At 46.4% G+C, this 26,305-nt stretch overlaps 1 protein-coding gene across 1 annotated transcript; it reads left to right on the forward strand.

Moving 5' to 3' along the window:
• LOC137522171 (scavenger receptor cysteine-rich domain-containing group B protein-like) lies at positions 1 to 25,629 on the forward strand. The gene is made up of 4 exons (XM_068242203.1): positions 1 to 22; positions 5,373 to 5,678; positions 16,677 to 16,756; positions 25,387 to 25,629. The coding sequence occupies exons 1-4, from the start codon at positions 1 to 3 to the stop codon at positions 25,459 to 25,461; spliced, it is 483 nt and encodes a 160-aa protein (XP_068098304.1). The 3' UTR covers positions 25,462 to 25,629.
• Positions 25,630 to 26,305: the final 676 nt, after the last annotated feature.

Raw genomic sequence — 26,305 nt, forward strand, 5'->3', positions numbered from 1 at the left:
ATGTTACAGAACAAGTTAACAGGTAAGAGCATCATCTCCAATTCTGCATTTCACTATTCAGTGCACTATTATTTGGCAATTATGATACACGCAACGACTATAATCAAGTTGTGTTTTGTTGGCCGCATATTGATTTCTTTAAGCCAAAAAAGTGCATTAATTTCTGCACAAATAAAGCCAACTTTTTGCCAATATGTTGATCACTGCATCAAAATATTGCAACCTCCATATGTCTCTCTGGGTTTGAATTCTGTCTGGAGCCACTGCCTACTCATGAAGGAGTCCTTGGGCAAGATTCCCTAACATTCCAGGGTGGGCTACTGAGGGCGTTCTTTGAGTCTGAAAGGCAAAAAGCACTATACAAGTGTTAGCATTTCATAAAGAAAACACCTTGGTCTATCTCAGTTGACCAAGGTGTCACGGTTTTAGGTCCTTTACTTGAGAAAAGAAGAGCTACATTATTTCCTGGAGGATTCTTTCTGAAAGGTAAATGTGACTAATAATCAAAACTCTGAAAACCCAATTAAACCTAACTGATTCCCACGAATGCATTAGGTGGGTTTACACGTTGCACATACTGTGGAAGGTATTTACAGACGTCTTTAGGCTCAGTGGCGATAGATTTATAAACTGTAAGAGCTGAACAGTCACAAAACAGGATTTACTTGGTGAACGTGAATTACCGTACTGCAGATGGTACAAGATAAAATAAAGGTGTGAAATGCTGGCATAGGGTATATGGAGGTACTGCACCAAGTCTTCAAAAGCAGCTAAATGAGGACACATGAGCTCACAAGTAGCTGGATTTGCCATAAGGCACCGTAGGCACGCCTGATAATGAAAAGGCGGCTCACTCCCCTCCTCAAGTGCCTTCCTCCCTTTCTTCCCTATTCAAAATCTTGATGAGAGAGTAATTGAGGACTTACCCCGCTCTCGACATTCCACTGACCAGATCTACCTTCAGTCAGGGGCACCTCTAGCTACTTAAAATTGAGGTTTCCCTAGCTACCTAATACTTGTGGTCACCTCGAGCTACTTAATATTGAGGGTAGTTCTGGCTACCTAATACTAAGGGGCACATGTAGCTACCTATGAGGGGCAAGGGAGAAGTGACAGCTGGGACAGCCAGCACACTTGTGGTGCAGTTTGGTGGGGGGTTGTAGGTTCATGGAGGGCGAAGTCTAAGGTGCCAGGACATCTGTTCCTATAGACTCCTGTGAGGTAAATCCAGGTCTGATACAAGACAAGACAAATAACATTTATGTTGCACTTTTCTCCTGGCAGACTCAATGCGCTTGAGCTGCAGCCACGAGAGTGCACTCAGTGGGCAGTAGCAGTGTTAGGGAGTCTAGCCCAAGGATTCCTTACTGAATAGGTGCTGGCTTACTGAACAGGAAGAGCTGAGATTTGAACCCTTGTCTCCTGTGTAAGAGGCAGAGCCCTTCACTATTACACTAACCACATAAAATGCACTCTCTCCTCTGAGGGCCTTTTTGAAGTGTAAATTGGTGGTTTCCTCTAACAGACAGAATTGCATCGTTATTGTTTGATGACTTACAAAGCTATCTGTTACAGACATGTTTTGGTTTTCATAACTGTACCATTGTATTATTTCAGGTAGTCACTTCACCGCAGGAGGAATATGACACTAGGAAGTGAGATGCTGTATGCTGACACAAGCTAAAAAGCACAAAAATCACAGTTCTTTATGAAAACAGAATAAACATGCCTAGGATCACAACAACATTTTGGTGTCTGGTTTTCCAGACCATAGGTAATATTTATCCTAACATTTATTGCATGTGAATATTAAAAGTGGCATTTTATTTAGGTTCTTCAGAGTGCTCCATTGGCTTTTGTGTCAGTTTCAAAATGCATCCTCTTATGTAGGCTTGTAGATGGCGGATTGATATCCATGTTAGAGCTACTGCCAAAGGAGATCAGATAGCCTTGACCCAGGGTAGTGCTAAAGTATACCTGAGACAAATAACACCTCAGGTTTTATACCTACCTCCAGCTCCCTGTAGTCCATGTGGTCGCTTGGATTCTGTCTGATCTCCTCTGTTCACCCGCAGTGCGGTCCAATAATTTCCTGAACTCGCCCAGTCCTGGGCCACTGGGCATGCAACCCACCCGGGAGTGTTCTGCGCATGTGCAGTTTACAAAGACTGTAACTGGTGTGCAGAATGCACCCAGCAATTGCAGGCTTCACAGTGGCACAACAGAGAGGACCAGATGGAATCAAAGGGACCAGAAGGACTACAGGTGGCTGGAAGTAAGTAAAAAAACTTGTGGTGTTCTACATCTCAGGTTTACTTTAAGCTTCATACACATGTACAAGGATTATTGCCCAAGTCCAACTGGCCACCTAGGCCAAGAGCCATCTGGCATGAGTACAAACCTTTGGACTCACCCACCAGGGACTGTGGGAATCCCTGTTGGGCCAATGGTTCTGAACCCTGTCAGTATTTCCTTTTACCATGGTTATTAGATTCATGGTACAGTAACTCCATAAAGTAACAAATATGTGTAAATTTGCAAATAGCTAGCTGCATAAGCAGAAAATGAATGCTGTCTTCAAGACAACTTTCCTTCTGCCAGCAGGATGTTTATTTTGTATAACTTAAAAGGGCACTATGGCAAAAAAATTGTAAAATTTTAAATATGTGCAAACATATACAAATAAGAAGTACATTTTTCCAGAGTAAAATGAGCCATAAATTACTTTTCTCCTATGTTGCTGTCACTTACAGTAGGTAGTAGAAATCTGACATAACAGACAGGTTTTGGACTAGTCCTTCTTTTCATAGGGGGTTCGCAGGGATTTACCGTATTTATTTTCAAAAGCACTTAGTGAATGGCAGTTGCTCTGTCCAACTGCCAAAAAACTGTTCAGCGAGCAGGGAGGCCGGCCAGCATCATTGTTTAATAGTAGTTGTGTATTTGGGAGAGCACAAACATAGAAAAATGAGCATCATTGTTTAAATCCTTTTTAGGGAATATCTTTATAAAGAATAAAAGCCTTGCTGAGAATCCCATATGAAGAGATGGACTAGTCCAAAACCTGTCGCTTCTGTCAGATTTCTACTGACTACTGTAAGTGACAGCAACATAGGAGAAAAGTAATTTATGGCTTATTTTACTCTGGAAAAAACGTACTTCTTGTTTGTTTATATTTGCCCATATTTTAAATTTTACAATTTTTCGCCATAGTGGCCCTTTAATGCCCTGGGCATTAAAGTTCAGAAAGGCTTCACCAACCATCATGTACTGGAACTCACAGCTGATTACTGTACCTGACTGACCTCTGCATTTATGTATTTATCCAATGAAAGTATGTCAGTATTAGGGCTGGTTCACATGGACTCTTCCCTGGCATTTACCATAAAGTTTTCGACACAAAGTTTTTTTTCGGGATCTACCGCTGTCCCATTCAAGTGAATGGGAGTGTTCGGAACAGGCTTTTGCAGACTTTCATGAAAGCCTGGCAGTAGATCCCAGCGTCGGGTCTCGTCTCAAACCAACATGTTGCTTTCAGAGGAGGTAAACGCCAGGAAACCAGTGTAGGGACCCAAACCGCTAGCCTTTAAAGCTTCCCAAAAGCCTTCAAAAGCTAGCATCTAAACGCAAGCATTTGAATGCAGCACCGAGCAAAAGCTCAGCAGATGTCCGTCTGAACCAGCCCTTTCTCAGCACTTTGAGTCTTCTGGCTTAGCTACCTCAATGCTGGAAGTTTTCCAAGGTAATGAATATGTTCAGCTACAAGAAAACCAGGAAAACACTGCATGACAACCTCCCTTCCTGGAGCTATACCAGACCCACTCTCTAGCAGTAGGAGCTGGTAGCAAGCAGTGTGAGATCCCCATGTTCACAGGGCCCCACTCCGCTCATTGACAACTCCCCCATCTTCTATGGCCATCAGCAGTGATAGAGTGATGCGTGTAGGAAGGAGTAGAATATCCTTCCTAACCTCGCAAAGCATGAAGCTCAGTAATAAGAGGCAAGGGTTTATTGTGATGTATGATCACCTGAAATGAAAGCAATAAGACAAGCAATGCAGCCCCAGCTAATTTGTACAAAGGTTTCCTGAGACTACTCAAGGGTAGGAACTAAAGTCAATAAAGTTACCAGGTTATTCATTTTTTTATCTGTAAGTTGCTAGAAGACTTCGGGGTTTTCCTTTGAGATCCCATATTGATCCACTGTACCAGCTGCATGTAGTCCTTGGCTTATTTTTGGTGTTGATCATATTATTCTTCACAATTGTGCCTTGCAAGTTTCCACTTGGGAAGTGATGCGCGTGCGGCTACCTACCTCACATCACTTCCACTTGCAGTCACGTCACTTCCGCATCTCGCAATGCGGAAGTGACTGGAGGAGACGGGACGTGGATGCGGGCAGGTGCGGCCGTGGATTGCTCTTCACCACTCCGCATAACAAGCACGCAATGGAAACCGTTCCATTGCTGTGCATTGGTTACATTTTGGCCACCGCTTACAATGGAAACAGGCGTTAATATTTATTATTATTTCAGTATTCTTTCTTAGAATCCACGATTGGCTTCTTAAGAAGTAAACTTTGTTTCATGAAACACATTGAGCTCTAGTCCTACACAACTGTGGTGCTAGTGTTGTGTATTCATTATCATGTATTGCGGTTAGGTGGCATGGTGGCAATTTTTCCCACTGCAAAGTCCCTGTTAAGTGCTACCTCATGTAGTTTCATATTACTATGTGATCACGTACATTCATATCTACACTATTATTGTATCTCAGGGAGTAAAAAGTACATGTTCTTCTTTTATGAAGACTGCATTTATGTAAATTAGGTATTTTAGGATACTAGCTCTATGTCTGAGGGCTTCTTTCTATCCCCTCTAAAGCAGACCTGAACTCAGAACTTCTTCGCTGCTCTAAAAGATAAGCAACAGCGTAATTATCTTTAAAGAAAAACATTTCTTTGCTACAGCTGATACAAATCATGCCATAAATCTTCAGTGTGTCTACTTCCTGCTTTCATGGAAGCAGACATAGGGTTAACATCCTGTGTTTACAAATTAGCAGCTCTGCCATGGTAGAGGAGATTTCTGAGCTGATACAGCTGAAGAGATCAAATTACAATGGTGATTAGTCATAGATGAAGGGGGATTAGAGGTTAAACTCTCTAAATACATACGGGGCATTTCTCTGTTTACTTTCCGTCCTGTGCAAGAGTTCAGGTCCACTTTAAAATCCCATCCAAGAGACCGTCTATTTATTGATAAAAAATAGTTCAGTATATGACTACACTAGGAATTGTACCTCCCTTATATATATACATTGTAATGCACTTCTTCCATGCCCATTTTTGTTTTCATTTTTTTTTTTCTTTAGAAGCAGCTGTTCGTCTTGTTGGGCCTAATTCTTGTGAAGGACGTGTGGAGGTTTTCTCTGGCAATGCTTGGGGCTCTGTCTGTTCAGCACTCTGGGATTTACATGATGCACAAGTGCTGTGCAGTGAGCTCAGCTGTGGAACAGCAGTTGAAGCATCCAGCAATGGCAAGTATGGACGGGGTCCTCCTTATAGTGGCTTAACCTACTTCCAGTGTACTGGCGCAGAGAAAGACCTGCTAAGTTGTCCGTATACCAATCTGTCACACATCCATCTCTTCACATCGGATGCTGGAGCCAAATGTACAGGTAAGTAACACCTGAATACAAATAAGAAAAAAAAGTATGCTGAAGTAACTACAGCTAAAAATGTATTGCATCTGATTCTGTAACGGAGGGTTCACACTTGTTTGTGCGGAAATACACACATATTGTCATCAGTGGCATAACTATAAATCATGGGGCCCCCAGCAAAACTTTGATGGGCTCCCCAAAATGTACACCCTTTCACTTGTGACCCTCACAGCCTGGGGACCCATCTCACATGGATCATAAAACAAGTGTGGCCATCATGATTTTCACACCCTTAACAAGCGGAGCCACAAAAACAACTGATGTAAAAGATGGGCCCATTTATGAGAGGGAGTGAAGTAGTAGTTGGGGCCCCCTTACAGCTCTGGGCCCCCTGCAGTTGCAGGGACTGCTCCCCTCCATTACTCCCCGATTACCATACATGTCTTTCAACACACTATGCACGTTTGTACGTTTGTATACTGAAAAACAGTTGCAGTTTTTAACTGCAGCTAATATTAAGAATACATGTGACTCGTGCAAAGCAATGCAAAGCTGTTTATTTCCTGCTTGCAGAATTTAACATTAGCTGTGACCCAGCCCGTTGAAAGAAGGAGAGGGAGTTGGGTGGCGATGGGGAACTGGGGGAAAGTCAGGGGGAGGAGGTGCAATTGGGAAGGACACCTTTGTATTGTTGGTTGTATTTAATGTTGTGAAATAAATTAAAGTTACCTTTACCTCTCCATTCTAATGTGAATTTGCATTGTGGGAAAACACACAAAAAATAGACAAGTGTGAACCCTGCCTTTAGAATCAGATAAAGCTCTCCATTCAGTTAGACACGTAGAATGATTAGACCTATAGTGCAGATTGTTGATATTTACATTTTGGGGAGACTAAACAACTCTGGTCACTTATCACTATACAGTATATATGTGTATGTCAGGGTCGGACTGGGCCACCGGGGAGACGGGAAAATCCCTGGTGGGCCCTCTTGTCAGTGGTATTGTGAGGGGGAGTGGGTGGGGAGCCGCCCACCGGTAATGTGGGGATGCGGGGAGGGGGCCGACATCATTCCTCCCTCCCTCTCCATGGGCCCCCTCCTGTGTTTCTCTGCAGCATGCAGCGGTGTGTTTATCTTTCACCTGCTGCATGCGTTTCAGCCGCCGGCTCCTCTCTTCTTCACTATACTCCGTGTTAAAAAAAAAGGAAGAGAGGAGACAGCGGCTGGAACCCATGCAGCAGGTGAGAGCTAAATGCACTGCTCCCACTGCACCCTGCAGAGGGACACAGGAGGGGGCCCATTGAGAAGGAAGAATGATATCGGCCCCCCTCCACGCATCCCCATATTACTCTTTGCGGCACTGCAAGGAGCACAGGAGGTATGGAGGCAATACATTGCCCACCCAGTAGCACTCTCCTCCCTACCCAGTGACACCCTACTCCCAATCCAGTGGCACCCTCCTCTCCCTTCCCCTCCACCCAGTGGCACCCTCCTCCCTACCCAATGGCACCCCCCTCTCCCCCCCATCCAGTGGCTCCCTCCTCCCTGCCCAGTGGCACACTTTTCTCTACCCAGTAGCACCCTCCTCTCCCCACTTAGTGCCACCCTCCTCTCCCCCACCCAGTGGCACTCTCATCCTCACCCAGTAGCATCCTCCCCGACCCAGTGGAACCCTCCTTCCTACCCAGTGGTACCCTCCTCTCCCCACCTAGTGGCACCTTCCTCCCGCCCCCCCTCAGTGGCACCCCCCTCCCTACCCAGTGATGCTTTCCTCCCCAACCAATGGCACTCCCCTCCCCACTCAGTGATGCCCAGCAAAGCCCTCAGCTAAGCACCTAGGAAAGCACCTAGCCCGGCACCCAGCAAATAGCCAGCAAAGCCCCCAGCCCTTTCCAGCCCATCGCCCAGCAAAGCCCCCAGCCCAGCAAAGCTGTTTTCTAGGGAACACGGCGACTTAATTTATTTATGTATATGTTGGAGTAACTGCTTCACTGTGCCATGGTAGATAGTGCTGGACCACAAGCAGGCCAAACCCAAGCAATGTAGAATAGAGGAAAGGTCCGCAACAATATCTCCACGAAAAATCTTTTATTCAGGACATATCCTTAACCACTTGCCGACCGCGCACTCATACCGCGCGTCGGCAAAGTGGCAGCTGCCGGCTGCAGGCTAATTAATCAGTCAATTCACGGCAGGGGGCTCCGTGAATAGCCTGCGGGCCGCCGATCGCGGCTCGCAGGCTAAATGTAAACACAAGCGGAAATAATCCGCTTTGTTTACATTCGTACAACGCTGCTAACAGTAGCAGCGTTGTACCAGATCAGCGATCCCCGGCCAATCAGCGGCCGGGGATCGCTGTCACATGACAGGCAGGAGCCTGTTAGAGGCCGCACAGGACAGATCCGTTCCTGTGCAGCCTCGGATCTCCGGGTAAGGGAGGGAGGAGAGGGAGGGGGGGGAATTTCGCCGCGGAGGGGGGCTTTGAGGTGCCCCCCCCCCGCAACACCCAGGCAGGCAGGAGCGATCAGACCCCCCCAGCACATCATCCCCCTAGTGGGGAAAAAAGGGGGGCGATCTGGTCGCTCTGCCTACAGCCTGATCTGTGCTGGGGGCTGCACAGCCCACCCAGCACAGATCAGCTAAAACAGCGCTGGTCCTTAAGGGGGGGTAAAGGGTGGGTCCTCAAGTGGTTAATACAGCCAAGATGTCAGCTGCTCAGTCTTGGCTGTATTAAGGATATGTCCTAAATAAAAGATTTGTCATGGAGATATTGTTGCGGACCTTTCCTCTATTCTTAATTTATTTATACAGGGCTCACTTGGCTACTTAATTATTTTATCTTGTCATGCCTGGCAATTTAATTTGGGCCCCAGGCTCAAACTTCCCTGATGGGCCCTTAGTGTCCCAGTCTGACCCTGTGTGTACTGACTGTTAAGGCTCATACACACGTGCAACTTTTCCACCCAACTATCGTCCAAATTTGGTCTGTTGGATGATATTTGGGTGTGTGAACGTGTGACAAATGACCAGATGAGCGATTGAAAACAGGCGGTTTGCCCGATCCAACAGGCGGATCAACTAACACGACTGATGGGCTGATATCGTGCAGTTGGCCACGTGTGTACAAGTTGTTTGAATCGTTCTTTTGCACATGCAGTATGCAAATAGGTTGGTTGTTCAGTTGGCTTGTGCGCGTAAAATACATGTCATGCAGTCGCTTGGTTGTGCGGTGGGTCTTGTCGTTGGGTTGCTCACGTGGAAAAGTTGAACGTGTATAAGAGCCTGTATCTTTATATTTGTATGTGAGTGTGTTGAGCCACCTGCAGGCGTCGTATGTCATTTTGGATCCTAGTAGTGAAACCTCACCAGTGGAGCTTCTGTGTTTGATTACGGAAGAAGTAGTGGCTGGATGGTGTAATGGTTAAGGGCTCTGCCTCTGACACAGGAGACCAGGATTTGAATCTCGGCTCTTCCTGTTCAGTAAGCCAGCGCCTATTCAGTAAGGAGACATTGAGCTAGACTCTCTAACACTGCTTCTGCCTACAGAGCACACCCTAGTGGCTGTAGCTCAAATGTTTTGAGTCCACCAAGAGAAAAGCGCAATATAAAAGTTGTGTGTCTTGTCTTGAATTATATAAGCATGATAGGCTCGCACTTAGGGCATCCTATCCATATATCCTATGTTGAGGCTCTACAGCATACAGTCCAAGGCCTTTCCAAGCATATGACGTCACTGACTAAGGAGTGTCAGGCAGTATCGCAAGCAGTGAGCAGCCAACCACTGTAGTTATCCGTTTTAATGTTTAGAGGCATACATTTATTTGTTTCAACAATCCTAACTTTAATTTACTTATTGTTAATTAACAATCCTAACGTTAATTCACTCACCTTCTTTTTAAGTACATATTAATATATTAACCACAAGTGTACTTGTGTCATATTTGCTCATTAGATTCCAGTCTGTTTCCCCACATTTCACAAGTTGTTTTTTTGTGCCATTTACTTTTATGTGATCGAGAAAGAGTTTCCTACCTAACTGACACTCCACCCAATAATACACACCAGTTAGCTAAGAGCTAATTCAGGTGCTCAGGAAGGTGACTGAAGGGAATTGACACAAGATTCGACTTGCCTTCTCTGCAGCTTGCAAGGTCTATTGGTTATAAATATACTTGTTTTATCTTTTCTTTACGCACAATGTTCAGCCTCCTTTATAGAATATTTTCCCTCCATGCTGTGCTCACGTTATCTAACACGCTTCACCCTGTTGGCGACTTACATTACATCTCCCCTTTTCTTTTGTGATCAAATAACATTATTAACATTCCTGTTCCTCTCTCACTCTTCCATCTGCTAATTATGGTGTGCTTGTTCATGACCACTTAGTATGTGATCACCTGCCACAGCGCCTAGCCATGGTGGAGTCAGACAGTCACAGCTATCCTATCTGCTACTGCTAGTTTAGCGTAACCTACATGAATGATGCGGACTGCCTCATGGCTGGCGGGTGGCAACTATGGTGGAGTCAGCTAGTTTAGCTAGTGTCTGAACTCACAGTGCCCGAGTGCCGCCACCAGTAGCCTACACATGATGGTCGATGGACTTTCTGTTCGGCATCTGACGATGCTGCCTCCAGCCTGGGTCTGGCTGTGGCTAGGGTTGCCAGGTGTCCGGTTTTAGACCGGACAGTCCGGTTTTTGGCCGCTGTGTCCTGTCCAAAAAGGCATGTTAAACCGGACAATTAAGATGTCCGGTTTTATGCCTTTTGCCACTTGCCGCCATCTGTCCGCCAGCGCTGCGCGACCGCTGATTCGCTGCCTGGCTGTCAGTCAAAGGCACAGCCAGCCAGCTTACGCGGCGTAAGTTACGCCAGCTTAAGTACCGCCCCCGAGCCCGCGCTTCCCGACGTTGCTACGGCAACGCCAACGCTGCAATGCCAACGCACGCATGACGTGCGTCACTCACGTCATTTGCAATGCGATTCTGCATCTGCGAAGGAAGCAAGGTAAGGTCAGGAGTCTGGAGATATGGTGAGTGAGTGACCCATAATTCTCTGGTTGTATTTCCGCTCTTTGTGTGCATTGGCTCCGCTCTATCTCCCCTCCGTATAGTCCAGGCGTGACTTTCAATCTCATTCAATCTCGCCTGAGCCCGCTGCTTACTATACTTTACACTTGAATTCATACTATTGTACAACGCAATTTATACTGTTATACTGTTATATTTGCTCAAAATGTGTACATACATGTATGCGCAGATTTATATTTTAACTTTATGCCTATGTATGTCCACTTTATTGTTCTCAATAAAAAATTTTGGTGGGAAAAAAAAAATAAATTTTAAAACTTCCCGCAAGAAATCGACCACTTCACTGTGCAAAAACGCCATAAATGCATTGCATTATTTGCATAGTTTTCCAGTTTTGTAATAGTTTTCTGCTCTGTCTCTTATTATGTGCATTTACTGGTGAAAAGCGGTCTCTTATTATGTGCATTTACTGGTGAAAAGTGGTCTCTTATGTGCATGTACTGGTGAGGACAGTTAGTGACATGGCTATGTACTCTGTAATGTGCTGCAGAAGATGTCAGTGCGATATAAATACTGTAAAAAACATTTTTTAAAAAGCCCATTGCTTAGCCCCACTCTACATAAAAGTGCGCTTCTGACTCCGCCCCTAACTCCACCACCTGTCCGGTTTTCTCCATCAGCCGACCTGGCAACCCTAGCTATGGCTGAGAGTCAGCTGAGCTAGCCATACTACTAAACTCTCTTTTCCGCTTCAGCCTCATTCTCTGCTCTCAGAATCTTCACAACTTAAATGCCGCCGACTGCGAAACCCGCCGCATGGCGCATTTAAAGAAGAGACAGAGACATCAACATGCCTCATGCCTGATGTGACGTCTCTCTCTGGTATGTGTCACATCTTTGCATAGGAGGGAGGGAGGAACACTGACTCAATGGACTCGATTCACAAAGCGGTGCTAACCCAGTTAGGGACTTTAGGCATGATAACCATTGCACCACGCTGGTGAAAAGCGTGATAAGTTTAGGAGTGATAAGTTTAGGCGTGATAAGTTTAGGCATGCTAAGTTTAGATAAGTTTAGATCGCGCACAAAGTCCCGCACGCAAAGCAGCGCCATTAAACTCTATGCGAAGTGCACCAGACTTTGCTAGCGCAAAACTTTTGATCAGCTGTGCACTGCGGTGCTAACCCAGTTGGTGCTTAAACTTATCATGCCTAAACTTATCACACCTAAACTTAACATGCCTAAACTTATCACACCTAAACTTATCATACCTAAACTGAGTTTAGGCATGATAAAGGGCTGTTGACCAGCGTGCTAACTGTTAGCACCGCTTTGGGAATCAGGCCCAATGTCTGTCTCTGCATCGCCCATGGCCCACTCTCATAGCGTCTCATGTGACTGTGACTCGTCACGTGGTGTGACACTGTCCACAAAAGGGCCAGCCAATGGGCCAGACTTTGGACATGCCTGTCCTGCACTGAGACTCAGGCAGCATTCACGCAGTACTACAAAAAAGTCACATTAGTGCTAAACTTAGCTGACCACCCCTTCTATTAACCACCCTGGCGTTCTGATTAAATCGCCAGGGTGGCTGCGGGAGGGTTTTTTTTAAATAAAAAAAAAACTATTTCATGCAGCCAACTGAAAGTTGGCTGCATGAAAGCCCACTAGAGGGCGCTCCGGAGGCGATCTTCCGATCGCCTCCGGCGCCCAGAATAAACAAGGAAGGCCGCAATGAGCGGCCTTCCTTGTTTTGCTTATATCGTCGCCATAGCGACGAGCGGAGTGACGTCATCGACGTCAGCCGACGTCCTGACGTCAGCCGCCTCCGATCCAGCCCTTAGCGCTGGCCGGAACTTTTTGTTCCGGCTGCGCAGGGCTCAGGCGGCTAGGGGGGCCCTCTTTCGCCGCTGCTCGCGGCGAATCGCCGCAGAGCGGCGGCGATCAGGCAGCACACGCGGCTGGCAAAGTGCCGGCTGCGTGTGCTGCACTTTATTTGGTGGAAATCGGCCCAGCAGGGCCTGAGCGGCAGCCTCCGGCGGTGATGGACGAGCTGAGCTCGTCCAGACCGCTCAGGAGGTTAATACCTGGGCCCATCACATCAGTTGGCAGTATTGATTCCATGTGGAAATTAGAAGTGCTGTGTGAACAGACAATGGAGGTGATGCACTAACCACCAATAATATTGCTGTGCATTGGCAGAGCATGGCAATATTAATATTACTACCACCAGCAGTGTATCGTTGGTTTATGCTATTAGCACGACCTGCGGTACATAATTAACACGGGCACTGTTATGGTAACGTACATTAAGCTACTTACATAATTTATTTATTTTTATTTATTTATTGTATTTATAAAGCGCCAACATATTACGCAGCGCTGGACATTAGTTTAGGTTACAGACAATATTTAGGGGTGACATGCAGCAATATGGCAATACAGGAATACAAAAAAAAAAGATCACGCAGCACAATATGAGTACAAGGTAATGCTTAGTCACTGTATGGGAGCATGGAGATTAGGCAAGTTGAGTTCACTCAAATGCATAGCATGGGTGCACAGTTATGGAGGTGCATGATCAGGTAGGACACAAAAGGAGGAGGACCCTGCCCAAAGGCTTACAATCTAGAGGGGGAGGTAGGGACATGAAAGGTAGGGGACCAGAGTTCAGCTGCAAGTTTAGAGCACTTGTGAGGGGTGGTAGGCCAGAGTGAAAAGGTGAGTTTTGAGGGCCTTCTTGAAGATGTTGAAGGAGGGGGCTGCCCTAATGGGTGGAGGTAGGGAGTTTCATAGTGTTGGAGCAGCTCTAGAGAAGTCCTGGAGGCGTGCATCGGACTGGGTGATGCGGGGGGCGGTCAGGCGAAGTTCATTCGAGGAGCGGAGTGAGCGGCTAGGTGTGTACCTCTGAGTAAGATTGGAAATGTAGGTTGGACAGGTTTTGTGGACAGATTTGTAGGTCAGACACAGTATCTTGAATCTGATTCTGGACTGGACAGGAAGCCAGTGGAGCGATTCACGGAGGGGAGCCGCTGTGGTGGAGCGATGGGAGGAGTGGATAATTCTGGCTGCCGCATTCATGATGGACTACAGTGGGGCTATTCGGGTCATAGGGAGACCAGACAGAAGGGCATTGCAGTAGTCAAGGAGGGAAATTATGAGGGCATGGATGAGAAGTTTGGTGGTGGCAGAGGTCAGGAAAGGGCGGATCTTGCAGATGTTACGAAGGTGGAAGTTGCAGGACTTTGTGAGGTTTTGGATGTGCAGAGTGGAGAGCGCGGAGTTCAGGGTGACACCCAGACAGCGGGCTTGAGAGATAGGGCGAATGGTAGTGTGGTTAACAGTGACATGCACATCTGGGAGGTTCAGGGATGGCCGGGGTGGGAAGATCATAAATTCCGTTTTGTCTAGATTTAGTTTCAGGAACCTAGCGGACATCCAGGAGGAGATGGCTGATAGGCAGGAGGAGACCTTGTCCATGGTAGTGGGGGATATGTCAGAGGTGTGGAGGTAGATCTGGGTGTCATCAGCATACAGATGATAGTTAAAACCCATTTAGGAGATAACCTTGCCAATGGAGGATGTGTATGGGGAGAACAGTAGGGGGGCAAGGACCGAGCCTTGGGGGACTGGTTGGGGGTGGATGAGGACTCAATGAAGGAGGATGTGAAGGAGCAGTTGGAGAGGTAGGATGAAAGCCAGGTCACGGTGAGGTCGTGAATGCCCATGGACTGGAGGGACTGGAGGAGTAGGGGATGATCTACTGTGCTGAAAGGATGTGCGTTATGATAGTTATCCCAATAAAAGATAAAGCCTGATACGAAGACTGTCACCCGACAGGGTTCCGGACTTGATCACTTGGGTGACAGTTCAGGGCCAAGCCTGTACAGTCATATTGCTATTGTAGACAATGTTACAGAGGCGCCAGAAGTATAAAATAGAATAAAATGTTTAAAAAACAGGGAGGTCGTTGGTGGACTTACCTCCCCGATGCAAACACAAGAAAATGTCGGATTTTTGACCGAAAAAGATTTTTTATTTACATACTCCAATTAAACTGCAGTTTAATTGGAGTATATAAAAATAAAAAATCTTTTTCGGTCAAAAATCCGACATTTTCTTGTGTTTGCATCGGGGAGGTAAGTCCACCAACGACCTCCCTGTTTTTTAAACATTTTATTCTATTTTATACTTCTGGCGCCTCTGTAACATTGTCTACAATATCGTGTCCACCCCTGGTGGAGGGGAATTGGCCCTTTTTTCCTATCTACAGAGAGCGACTTCTTAGTCCTGAGTGGGGACAGGCTTGATCTCCCAACCTGCCTATACAGTGGTTACCTGGAAGGTAACCCAGACTTGTGAGTATTACTCCACATTCACACACCTACATTTAACTATCAGTACATACTGCACCATAGTGGGCTCTCGGTGTCTCCCTCCCCCTATTGAGTCATATTGCTAGCCCACCCTATTGACGCATCCATTACTATGGAGCCAGCAAGAGGAGTGATGCTCTGTGCATGATGGAGCAGATTCCAGCAGACGAAGTGAGCAAAAGTTAATTACTCAGTAGTTGGAGGTCTCTGGGTGGTCCTCATCAAGCCCACTTTTCCAGCATAGGTTCCCTCTTCATCTTCTGGCTACCCTCCTGGCCATGAATGAGCACATGTGAAGTGGGCATGTGCGAGTAAGGTTCGCATATGCCCAGCAGAATGAAGCCCCTAGTGTATGGCTTTTTTCCTCTGTGCACAAGCGCTGCATTCTACTAGTCATGCGCCACAAGAGACATATTCAAAAGCTTTTCTTTAATAGGTTTATAGGGACCTGTGCTGGAACGGTGGGCTGTAGGATGATCAGGGATCATCAGAAATGGGCTGAAGTCCCACTCCAGGCACAATTAGTTGCTGAGTATGTTACTCTTTGAGTTCTTCGATTAGCTGATAAAGCATTTGTAAAGTACCCAGGGAAAAGCCCAGAGAATGGACACTTTCTGCAAAACTGACAGTCTACACAATAGGATGCAGTCTTTCAAAGTAGGATTTTAAGCTGAGGAAGCCTTATTCATCACAATAAGGTTACATTTGAGCATTTTGATCATTAAGTTATTATTATGTGTATTTAGCTCTATGCCTTGAGATTTGCTTTAACATTAATGGGAAGGTGTAAGGGTAAGATAACAGGATGGGGCTAAGGGGGAAGGTTGAGGTTTAGAATTAAGAAGGGATTTTTAAATGGGGTGGAAATGCCAAAAATACCAACTAAGCCTCCATTGTGGTTATGAGCCATGAGTAAGACTTATTGCTAATGCTTGGTGCTGAACTGAATCTACCACACCAAACCCATACATACTTCTCACTGGACTCCACAGCTTTCTCCAGCTACCATCTTATTTTCCTTATCTTCTTCACCTCCTGATCACTTGAGCACCAAATCAGCATATTAGTAATTTCCTAACTACGAATTCTAAGGGCCATTTCTCCATATCCATCCTCCTTAATCTGCCTTTTGCTTCTGGTAGGTTTGGTCATTTTCTGTTTCTCCAGACTCTCTCATCCACAAGTGTCAAAGACTTAGCACATTTTTGGATTTCCTCCTTCCTGGCTATGCATGCTTTCACTGTCTTTTATCCCAATGGAAAAGCCTTCTTTCTTGTTTTGCATACCACAAGACTCTGTTTTTGGACCCCTCCTGTTCTCTATCTATACTCATAATCTTAGACAATTTATATATTTTTAAATTCCAGTATCTTCCAGTTTTTTTTACATACTAAACCCAAATCTCTCTCTTACCTCCTGACCTTTATACTCTACCTTCTTATGCCCCAACTTTTCTACATGCCTGTCCCCAAACTTGCACATATTGATGGCAGGTGTATTTTGAGCTCTGCACGAATATTTGCAGGAATTAGCTCTTTCTTATTGGCTCACTCTCTGTAAATAAATCACTTGAAGTGCTGACTAGGTTATGTGTTGTTCTTTTTTAAGGACCCAAGAGGATGTGGCATCTCACGGTTTCCATTACTTCAAAAATTACTGGTATAAACAACACAGTCATTGAAAGAGCTGTAAGTAGGCAAGATTGAAATGTGTTAAAAGCTTGTATAAATATGCTATTCAGTAATGACAAAAATACAGAGAGCTAGAGGTGGGCCGAACAGTTCGCCGGCGAACGGTTCCAGGCGAACATCGGGTGGTTCGCCTTCGCCGGCGAAGGCGAACTTTCCCGGAAGTTCGATTCGCCCCATAATGCTCTATGAGGGTCAACTTTGACCCTCTGCATCACAGTCAGCAGGCGCATTGTAGCCAATCAGGCTACGCTAAGCCCTGGAGCCCCACCCCCCTTATATAAGGCAGGCTCCGGCGGCCATTAGCCTCACTCGTGTGCCTGCTAGAGACAGAATAGGAACAGCTGCTGCAGACTTGTTCTCCTAGGGACAGATTAGTCAGGCTCTTGCCTTCTTAGCTTGCTTAGCTGAATCTTATTGCTATAATAGCGCCCCAGAAAAGCTCTTTTCAGAGCTTATCCTGCTGTGATCAATTTTTTTTTTCTGTGTTTGAAACTGACACTTGTGGTGTTTAGACAGCATTGCTAATTCATACTGTGTGTCCCACTGCCAGCAGCAGCAGCACATTCAGTGACTACTACCTGTGTGTGTGATACACTTGTGTTGTTTAGACAGCATTGCTAATTCATACTGTGTGTCCCACTGGCACTGCCAGCAGCAGCAGCACATTCAGTGACTACTACCTGTGTGTGTGATACACTTGTGTTGCTTAGACAGCATTGCTAATTCATACTGTCTGTCCCACTGCCAGCAGCAGCAGCACATTCAGTGACTACTACCTGTGTGTGTGATACACTTGTGTTGTTTAGACAGCTTTGCTAATTCATACTGTGTGTCCCACTGGCACTGCCAGCAGCAGCAGCACATTCAGTGACTACTACCTGTGTGTGTGATACACTTGTGTTGCTTAGACAGCATTGCTAATTCATAATGTGTGTGTGTGCCAGCAGCCCACTAGCATTTAGCAGCACATTCAGTGACACCTGTGTGTGTGACAGGGAGCTGCACATTGTACTACCTACCCAGTACTGCATTTACCTACTACTAGTACCTGTTGTGTTTAGTTAACCCACCTCATCACTGCATACACCTACGTTTGTGTTGAGTGAACTCACCTCGCTGCACATAACTACCTTTTGTGTTGAGTGAACTTGCGTCACTGCATATAACTACCTTTTAAGTTGAGTGAACTCACCTCACTGCATATCCACCTTTTCTGTAGAGTGAACTCACCTCACTGCATATATAACTACCTTTGGGTTGAGTGAACTCAGCTGACTGCATATAGCTACCTTCTGTGTTCAGTGAACTCACCTCACTGCATATATAACTACGTTTGGGTTGAGTGAACTCACTTCACTGCACATAGCTACCTTCTGTGTTCAGTGAACTCACCTCACTGCATATATAACTACCTTTGGGTTGAGTGAACTCACCTCACTGCACATAGCTACCTTCTGTGTTCAGTGAACTCACCTCACTGCATATATAACTACCTTTGGGTTGAGTGAATTCAGCTGACTGCATATAGCTACCTTTTGTGTTCAGTGAATTCACCTCACTGCATATATAACTACTTTTGGGTTGAGTGAACTCACCTCACTGCACATAGCTACCTTTTGTGTTCAGTAAATTCACCTCACTGCATATAGCTACCTTTTGTGTTCAGTGAACTCACCTCACTGCATATATAACTACCTTTGGGTTGAGTGAATTCAGCTGACTGCATATAGCTACCTTTTGTGTTCAGTGAATTCACCTCACTGCATATATAACTACCTTTGGGTTGAGTGAACTCACCTCACTGCACATAGCTACCTTCTGTGTTCAGTGAACTCACCTCGCTGCATATATAACTACCTTTGGGTTGAGTGAACTCACCTCACTGCACATAGCTACCTTCTGTCACCTCACTGCATATAGCTACCTTTTGTGTTTAGTGAATTCACCTCACTGCATATAGCTACCTTTTGTGTTCAGTGAATTCACCTCACTGCATATATAACTACCTTTGGGTTGAGTGAACTCACCTCACTGCACATAGCTACCTTCTGTGTTCAGTGAACTTACCTCACTGCATAAATAACTACGTTTGGGTTGAGTGAACTCACCTCACTGCACATAGCTACCTTCTGTGTTCAGTGAACTCACCTCACTGCATATATAACTACCTTTGGGTTGAGTGAACTCACCTCACTGCATATACCTAGCTTCCCCCCGAGATGGACAAAATGGACAAACCAGGTAGAGGAAGAGGTAGAGGCAGACCCAGAGGAAGGCCACCTGGCACTGGCAGGTCTGTGTGAGGTGATGTTGCTGTGATTTCGTGCGGACCTGGACCAAAGTACAGTGCTCAGAAGAAGGCACGTGCCATCACTTCCCAAAATTGTGAGGACGTGCTTGAGTATTTAACACAGAAAACCTCATCTCCTGCAGCCACCAGCGCTACAACAAGCGCCACATCCGCTGCATTTGACACTTCGCAGGAGTTATTTGGTGGTGGTGGTGGTGAAATCACTGATTCACAGCCACTACTGCAACAACAAGAAGAAGGCGCAGGTACACTACCTCATACGTCTGAGTTAGGTGGCGATAGTATGGCCGTAATGTGTGAGGAGGGGCATGATGATCCACCTGAAGTTGGTGCAGTTGAGGAGGTGTCTGAGGAAAGCGAAGCTGGGCAGGAGGATTATGATGACGATTATACGGATGTCATGTATGTACCCAATAGGGGAGATGACCAGGGGGACAGTTCAGAGGGGGAGCCAGAGAGGAGTAGGAGGAGACGACTCCATGATAGAAGCAGCGGGAGCTTGTCCTCAGAAACAGCTGGGGGGAAGTGTCCGGCGCCATGTATCGCCAGCTATGGCCAGCCAGCCAACATGCCCTTCAAGGTCAGCTGTTGATGCCACCGTAGTGCCATCACCCCAGGGGGGCTCTGCGGTTTGGAAATATTTTACGGTGTGTGCCTCAGATAGGAGCAAAGCCATCTGTTCTCTCTGCCTCCAAAAATTCACGTAGGGACAAGTGCCTTACGAAGGCACCTGGAGAAAAGGCACAAACAGCTATGGGAAGAACACCTGAGGAAAAGCAGCACCCCTCAAAAGACAAGCCACCCTCCTTCTCCTCTTCCTCCTTCAGGTGCATCGTCTTCATCCGCTTTCTCCCTTGTACCTTCACAGCCACCCTCCTTCACACCGCCTCTGCCCTTGAGCGGTTCCTGCTCCTCTGCCCACAGCAGTAGCCAGGTGTCCGTGAAGGAAGTCTTTGAGCGGAAGAAGACAATTTCGGTCAGTCACCCTCTTGCTCGGCGTCTGACAGCTGGTGTGGCGGAACTATTAGCTTGCCAGCTATTACCATACAAGCTGGTGGAGTCAGAGGCTTTCCGTAAATTTGTGGCCATTGGGACACCGCAGTGGAAGATACCAGGCCGCACTATTTTTTTAACGAAAGGCCATACCCAAACTGTACCGTGCAGTTCAGAGGCAAGTGGTGTCATCTATTGCAAAGAGCGTTGGGTCAATGGTCCACCTGACCACGGATACCTGGTCTGCCAAGCACGGGCAGGGCCGCTACATTACGTACACAGCCCATTGGGTCAACCTGGTGACCGATGGCAGCAAGCCAAGCAGGGAGTACGTGGCTGCGCAGCGGACAGACTTGTCACACCTCCACGGCTTGCAGGCAGGCCTCCTGCCACCTCCTCTCCTTCTCCTCCAGCTACATCCTCTTCGCTGTCAACCTCCTCCTCCTCAGCTGAGTGTCAATTGAACTCTAGCGGTGCTGCCATCTCCTCTTCCTCTCCAGCTACACAGCCCCATCTCCCCAGAGCCTACGCTGCATGCCAGGTACGACGGTGTCACGCAATTTTAGACATGTCTTGCCTCAAAGCGGAGAGTCACACTGGAGCAGCTCTCCTGGTCTGCAAAGTCCTGTATTGCATGCCTGCCTGCTGCCCTCCTTGGATGTGCAGTGGTAGCCGTTGCTCAGGCTCCACACCGGATTCCATACTTCATTCCCCGGCCATTACCCAGGGTCACAAATGGCAGACTTGCCCGCCTCCATATGATTCTCGTGAAAGGAATGTGGTGACATCTTTGCCCGCCATAACTGGTTCTCGTTAAAGGATTTAAAGTACATTCATTTCAAATACACAGCAGGGCCTCGAAAGTCTTCCTCCTGTATTGTTATTTTTGGTCACTACCTCGGGGCGGGCGTGCATGCCTGCCTGCTGCCCTCCTTGGATGTGTAGCGTTGCTCAGGCTCCACACCGGATTCCATCCCTCATTCCCCGGCCTTTACCCGGGGTCACAATGTCAGACTTGCCCGCCTCCATAGGATTCTCATTGTAGCGGCACTGAACAAGTACACAGCAAGTAGAAAATGTAATTTAAAAACAAAACCACAAACACTGGTCCACATGACAGCCCAGGGGCCCCAGGTCTCTCTCACTCACTGGGGCCCCCAAACCACCATGCGACACCTCGAGGGAAGTGCAGGCAGGAGGAATTCAGTTCGGCATTAAAAACAAAACATAAGCTTTTTAACAGTGCCATGGGAAGTTGAGAAGGAAGTCACACATTACCTGACATCACTGAGTGAGGAAGAGCAATCTCGCCATGTTGCGCAGTAGTCCAGCACGGCCGTCACAACACACAACAAACAGCTATTTGCGGTGCGTTACACAGTGAGTTTGGTGTGTCAGTGTGAAGCAGTACTCTAATTACACTCCCTGATTGATGTATACACATGCAGAGGTGGCCTTAGAGTACGCGGGGCCTGGGGAAAGTGTCATATGCGGGGCCTAGAGATATATGCTGTGGATACACACGTTGTGGAAGCCCACACTCTGTATAGGTTAGATAGGTAGGTGCCTCCAGTATAGGTTAGATAGGTAGGTGCCCCGAAGTATAGATTAGACAGGTAGGTGCCCTGCATTACAGATTAGATAGGTAGGTAGGTACCCTGCAGTACAGATTAGACAGGTAGGTGCCCTGCATTACAGATTAGATAGGTAGGTAGGTACCCTGCAGTGCAGATTAGATAGGAAGGTGCCTGCAGTATAGATTAGTTAGGTAGGTACCCCGCAGTATATATTAGATAGGTGCCTGCCGTATAGATTAGATAGATAGGTGCCCTGCAATATAGATTAGACAGGCAGGTGCCCTGCAGTACAGATTAGATAGGTAGGTAGGTGCCCTGCAGTACAGATTAGATAGGAAGGTGCCTGCAGTATAGATTAGTTAGGTAGGTACCCTGCAGTATAGATTAGATAGGTGCCTGCAGTATAGAGTAGGTAGGGTGGTGCCCTGCAGTACAGATTAGATAGGTGCCTGCAGTATAGATTAGATAGATAGGTGCCAGCCTGCAGTATAGATTAGATAGATGCCAGCCTGCAGTATAGATTAGATAGGAAGGTGGCTGTAGTATAGATTAAATAGGTAAGTGCCTGCAGTATAGGTTAGATAGGAAGGTGGCTGCAGTATAGATTAGATAGGTGCCTGCAGTATAGAATAGATAGGTGCCTGCAGTATAGATTAAATAGGTGTCTGCAGTATAGGTTAGATAGGTGCCTGCAGTATAGATTAGATAGGTAGGTGCCTGCAGTATAGATTAGATAGGTGCCAGCCTGCAGTATAGATTAGATAGGTGCCAGCCTGCAGTATAGGTTAAATAGGTGCCTTCAGTATAGGTTAGATAGGTGCCAGCCTGCAGTATAGATTAGATAGGTGCCAACCTGCAGTATAGGTTAGATAGGTGCCTGCAGTATAGGTTAGATAAGTGCCAGCCTGCAGTATAGATTAGATAGGTGCCAGCCTGCAGTATAGGTTAGATAGGTGCCTGCAGTATAGATTAGATAGGTGCCTGCAGTATAGATTAGATAGGTGCCAGCCTGTAGTATAGATTATATAGGTAGGTGCCCTGCAGTATAAATTATATTATAGGTAGATGCCCTGCAGTTGAGATTAGATAGGTAGATGCCCTGCAGTTGAGATTAGATAGGTAGATGCCCTGCAGTATAGATTAGATAGGTAGGTGCCCCGCAGTACAGGTTAGATAGCAAGGTGGCTGCAGTGCTGGGGAGAGCAAAAACTCACGTGTCTCCGATGCTCCAGCTACCATCTATTAGTGTTGTCCGGATCATGAACGATTCGGATCTTTGATCCGAATCTATTTAATGAGTCGATCATCCGAATCATCAAAATGAACGATTCGGATCACAAAAGGGGCGGGGCCAGGAGCGACACGCCCCCTCTCAGCGGGCAGCGGGGTCCTGGAAGCAGAGCTGAGATGGATCGCTCTGTTGGATGGGAGGCAGCATTGCAGGGACAGCAGGTAGCAGAGAGAGGGGACATGGGTGCCACTGCCAGATATGTGTGGAGCACACATACTGGCTGCAATGTGCTGCTCATTACAGGCTGTCTGTTCCGTAGTTGTGCACAGTGATCACATTTGAAGCTTTTGGCTCAGCACAGCTCAGTAACTTTGCAGGCACTGTGATTGAAAGGCAAAATGATCCTCCACCACTCGGCACTAAACAGCTGCACTTATCTTCTGGGAATGCTTTCCTTCACTGTGTGACGTTTGCATGGAAAGTACACAGATGAGCATATAGGTGAAATAAATACATGTAAAGCATATGATTGCAGCATGTGGGTATTGTGTGCACAAACATTTCTGCTCTCTGCTCGTCCCTCCTCCCTTCTCTGTCCACTCCCTGCCCTCTGTCCATCTTCTCCCCTTCTCTCTGTGTGTCCACCCCCCTCCCCTTCTCCTGTCCACAGCAGGGAAAGACCTGTCCTGCTAGTCATCTCACCCCGAATGCTTCGGTAGTAAAATGATCCGAGATTCGGATCAAAGATCCGGATCTTTTCAATGATCCGATTCGAATCATCCGGATCATTGAAAAGATCCGAACTTCCCATCTCTACCATCTATTTCCTCTCCCAGCATCGCATCTGTGTATTGGTAACAGTGCCCCCCTGTGGTGACATGCGGTCACGTCATCATAGGGGGCGCTGTTACCAATACACAGATGCGATGCTGGGAGAGGAAATAGATGGTAGCTGGAGCATCGGAGACACGTGAGTTTTGCCCCCTCTCTCCCCAGCACTGCAGAGGGTGCGGGGCCTCCTCAGATGCCGGGGCCTAGGGCGATTGCCCCACTTGCCACCCCCAAAGGCCGGCTCTGACACATGCAAGATGTTTTAAAGCACGTTAGGCCTGCAATTTAGCATTCAATGTGATTTCTGCCCTTAAAACGCTGCTTTGCGTCACATCCAGATTTTTCCCCGGGACTTTTGGCATGTATCCCACTCCGCCATGCCCCCCTCCAGGTGTTAGACACCTTGAAACATCTTTTCCATCACTTTTGTGGCCAGCATAATTTTTTCTATTTTTCAAAGTTCGCCTCCCCATTGAAGTCTATTGCGGTTTGCGAACTTTTCCGCGAACTGAACCTTCCGCGGAAGTTTGCGAACCCGGTTCGCAAAACTAAAATCAGAGGTTCGGCCCATCTCTACAGAGAGCCTGAGTGCCAGTTTACATCTGTTGGGGGGGGGCTTGGGCTAAGCAACCAATTGTGCTAGCTACATACACACCCCAACTGGCTCTGGACCGCCGATAGTTGAAGGGAACCCAAGGTTAGAGGGATATGGAGGCTGATTGAGCCGTTCATCTGAAGGAGCCCTTAGTCTTAAAGAGTCAAAACTCTTTTTGCGTATTTTACTGCAGTATAGGGGTATTCCTCTCATTCTAACAGATGCAGAAATAGCAACAAATGTACAACTTTTTGTAGAATGAGAAAGAATTAAAATCCCCATTATATGTTTATTGCCGGGTTTTTTTTCAGTACCCAAAGATATAGTTATTTTTACAGTACCTAAAGATTTTTCCTCTAGAGTTGGTAACCTCTGCTTATGAAGTTTTTATGATACACTCTGGGCTCGATTCACAAAGCAGTGCTAACCCAGTTAGAGACTTTAGGCGTGATAACCATTGCACCACGCTGGTGAAAAGCCAGTTTAGGCGTGATAAGTTTAGGCGTGATAAGTTTAGGCATGATAAGTTTAGGCATGCTAAGTTTAGATACGTTTAGATCACACGCAAAGTCCCACACGCAAAGCAGCGCCATTAAACTCTATGCGAAGTGCAGCAGACTTTGCTAGCGCAAAATTTTTGATCAGCTGTGCACTGCGGTGCTAACCCAGTTGGTGCTTAAACTTATCACGCCTAAACTTATCACACCTAAACTTATCATGCCTAAACTTATCACACCTAAACTTATCATGCCTAAACTTATCACGCCTAAACTTATCACACCTAAACTTATCATGCCTAAACTTATCACACCTAAACTTATCACACCTAAACTTATCATGCCTAAACTTATCACACCTAAACTTATCATGCCTAAACTGAGTTTAGGCGTGATAAAGGGCTTTTCACCAGGGTGCTAACTGTTAGCACCGCTTTGTGAATCAGGCCCTCTGTCTCAGTTTCCTAAGTTTATGATAAGCTTGCCCTAAGAATATGCTGTAAAGGGAAAATTGCCTGTATTTGTACATGGTGTATTTTTAATAATGTAAAGAAAATTTGAATAAAATGATTATAACTATTTTTCCCCCAAGATGCTTACGGCTTTCTCCAGCCTTGCAGGACAGAATGTTCTTGAGGTAAACATCAGAAAGAGGGTGAAACTGTGAACAAAGCATTCAGCTGTGACTCAGAACACTTAAAATAAGGTTAGATGCAGCAAGTTGTCAAGACAAAAAAATGTTCACAGAACTTCATTATTTTGTCGATACCACTTCAAAGACAAACATATAAACATATACAAATGTATGTATTACAGTGCTTTGTGGTTGCATGTAGTGTACAGTATGTGCAGTGATAGAGGACCTCTGTAGTGAAAATGTATTCCAATATACTCTATAACCATGTATGTAATAGTCACAAAATAAAATCTTTAATACACGGTGTAGTTTGAGCACTATTTATAAGGGGGGTAATAGATCATCACTATTGGGACTCTTTCACATGAATGGCTGACTGCGGCACACTTAGGGCTGGTTCACACTGCAAGAGATTTAAGCGCTAGTGATTTTAAAAGCTCTTGCTAATGCAATGCTGTGGGGGATTTTTACAAAATCACATCACTCCAGTGAGAACACACACATAGGATAACATTAGCAAGAGCTTTTAAAATCCCAAAGTGCTCAGAAAAGCTCTTGTAGTGTGAACCTGTTAAGGCCCCTTTTACACTAGACCTGTTTCATTGCGTTGTGTTATCCTTTCTGCACGCAGGGTAAGGCTAGGTCCACACTTGTCCATTCGGATCCGGTTTGTTTGTTATTTTTCCCCCTCCATTTCAACTTTTTAAAATATGATGGCAGCATACGTTTCCAGTCCATGGAAACGTATGCTAAGAGGGGGGGGGGGGGGCAAACTGGAGGGAGAAGCAGCCAGGACGGGGGTGACAGTGTATGCAGCGAGCGGGGATGCTTACCTTCCCCTCTTGCGTTCCATCGCTCGCCGCTTGACTTCCTG

The sequence above is a fragment of the Hyperolius riggenbachi genome, chromosome 6 (genome assembly GCF_040937935.1).
Source record: "Hyperolius riggenbachi isolate aHypRig1 chromosome 6, aHypRig1.pri, whole genome shotgun sequence".
NCBI lineage: Eukaryota > Metazoa > Chordata > Amphibia > Anura > Hyperoliidae > Hyperolius > Hyperolius riggenbachi.

Coding starts and splice junctions, on each gene's coding strand:
- LOC137522171 (XM_068242203.1), top strand. CDS start 1: ATGTTACAGAACAAGTTAACAG. Junction 23..5,372: donor GTTACAGAACAAGTTAACAG/GTAAGAGCATCA, acceptor TTTTTTCTTTAG/AAGCAGCTGTTCGTCTTGTT. Junction 5,679..16,676: donor TGCTGGAGCCAAATGTACAG/GTAAGTAACACC, acceptor TTCTTTTTTAAG/GACCCAAGAGGATGTGGCAT.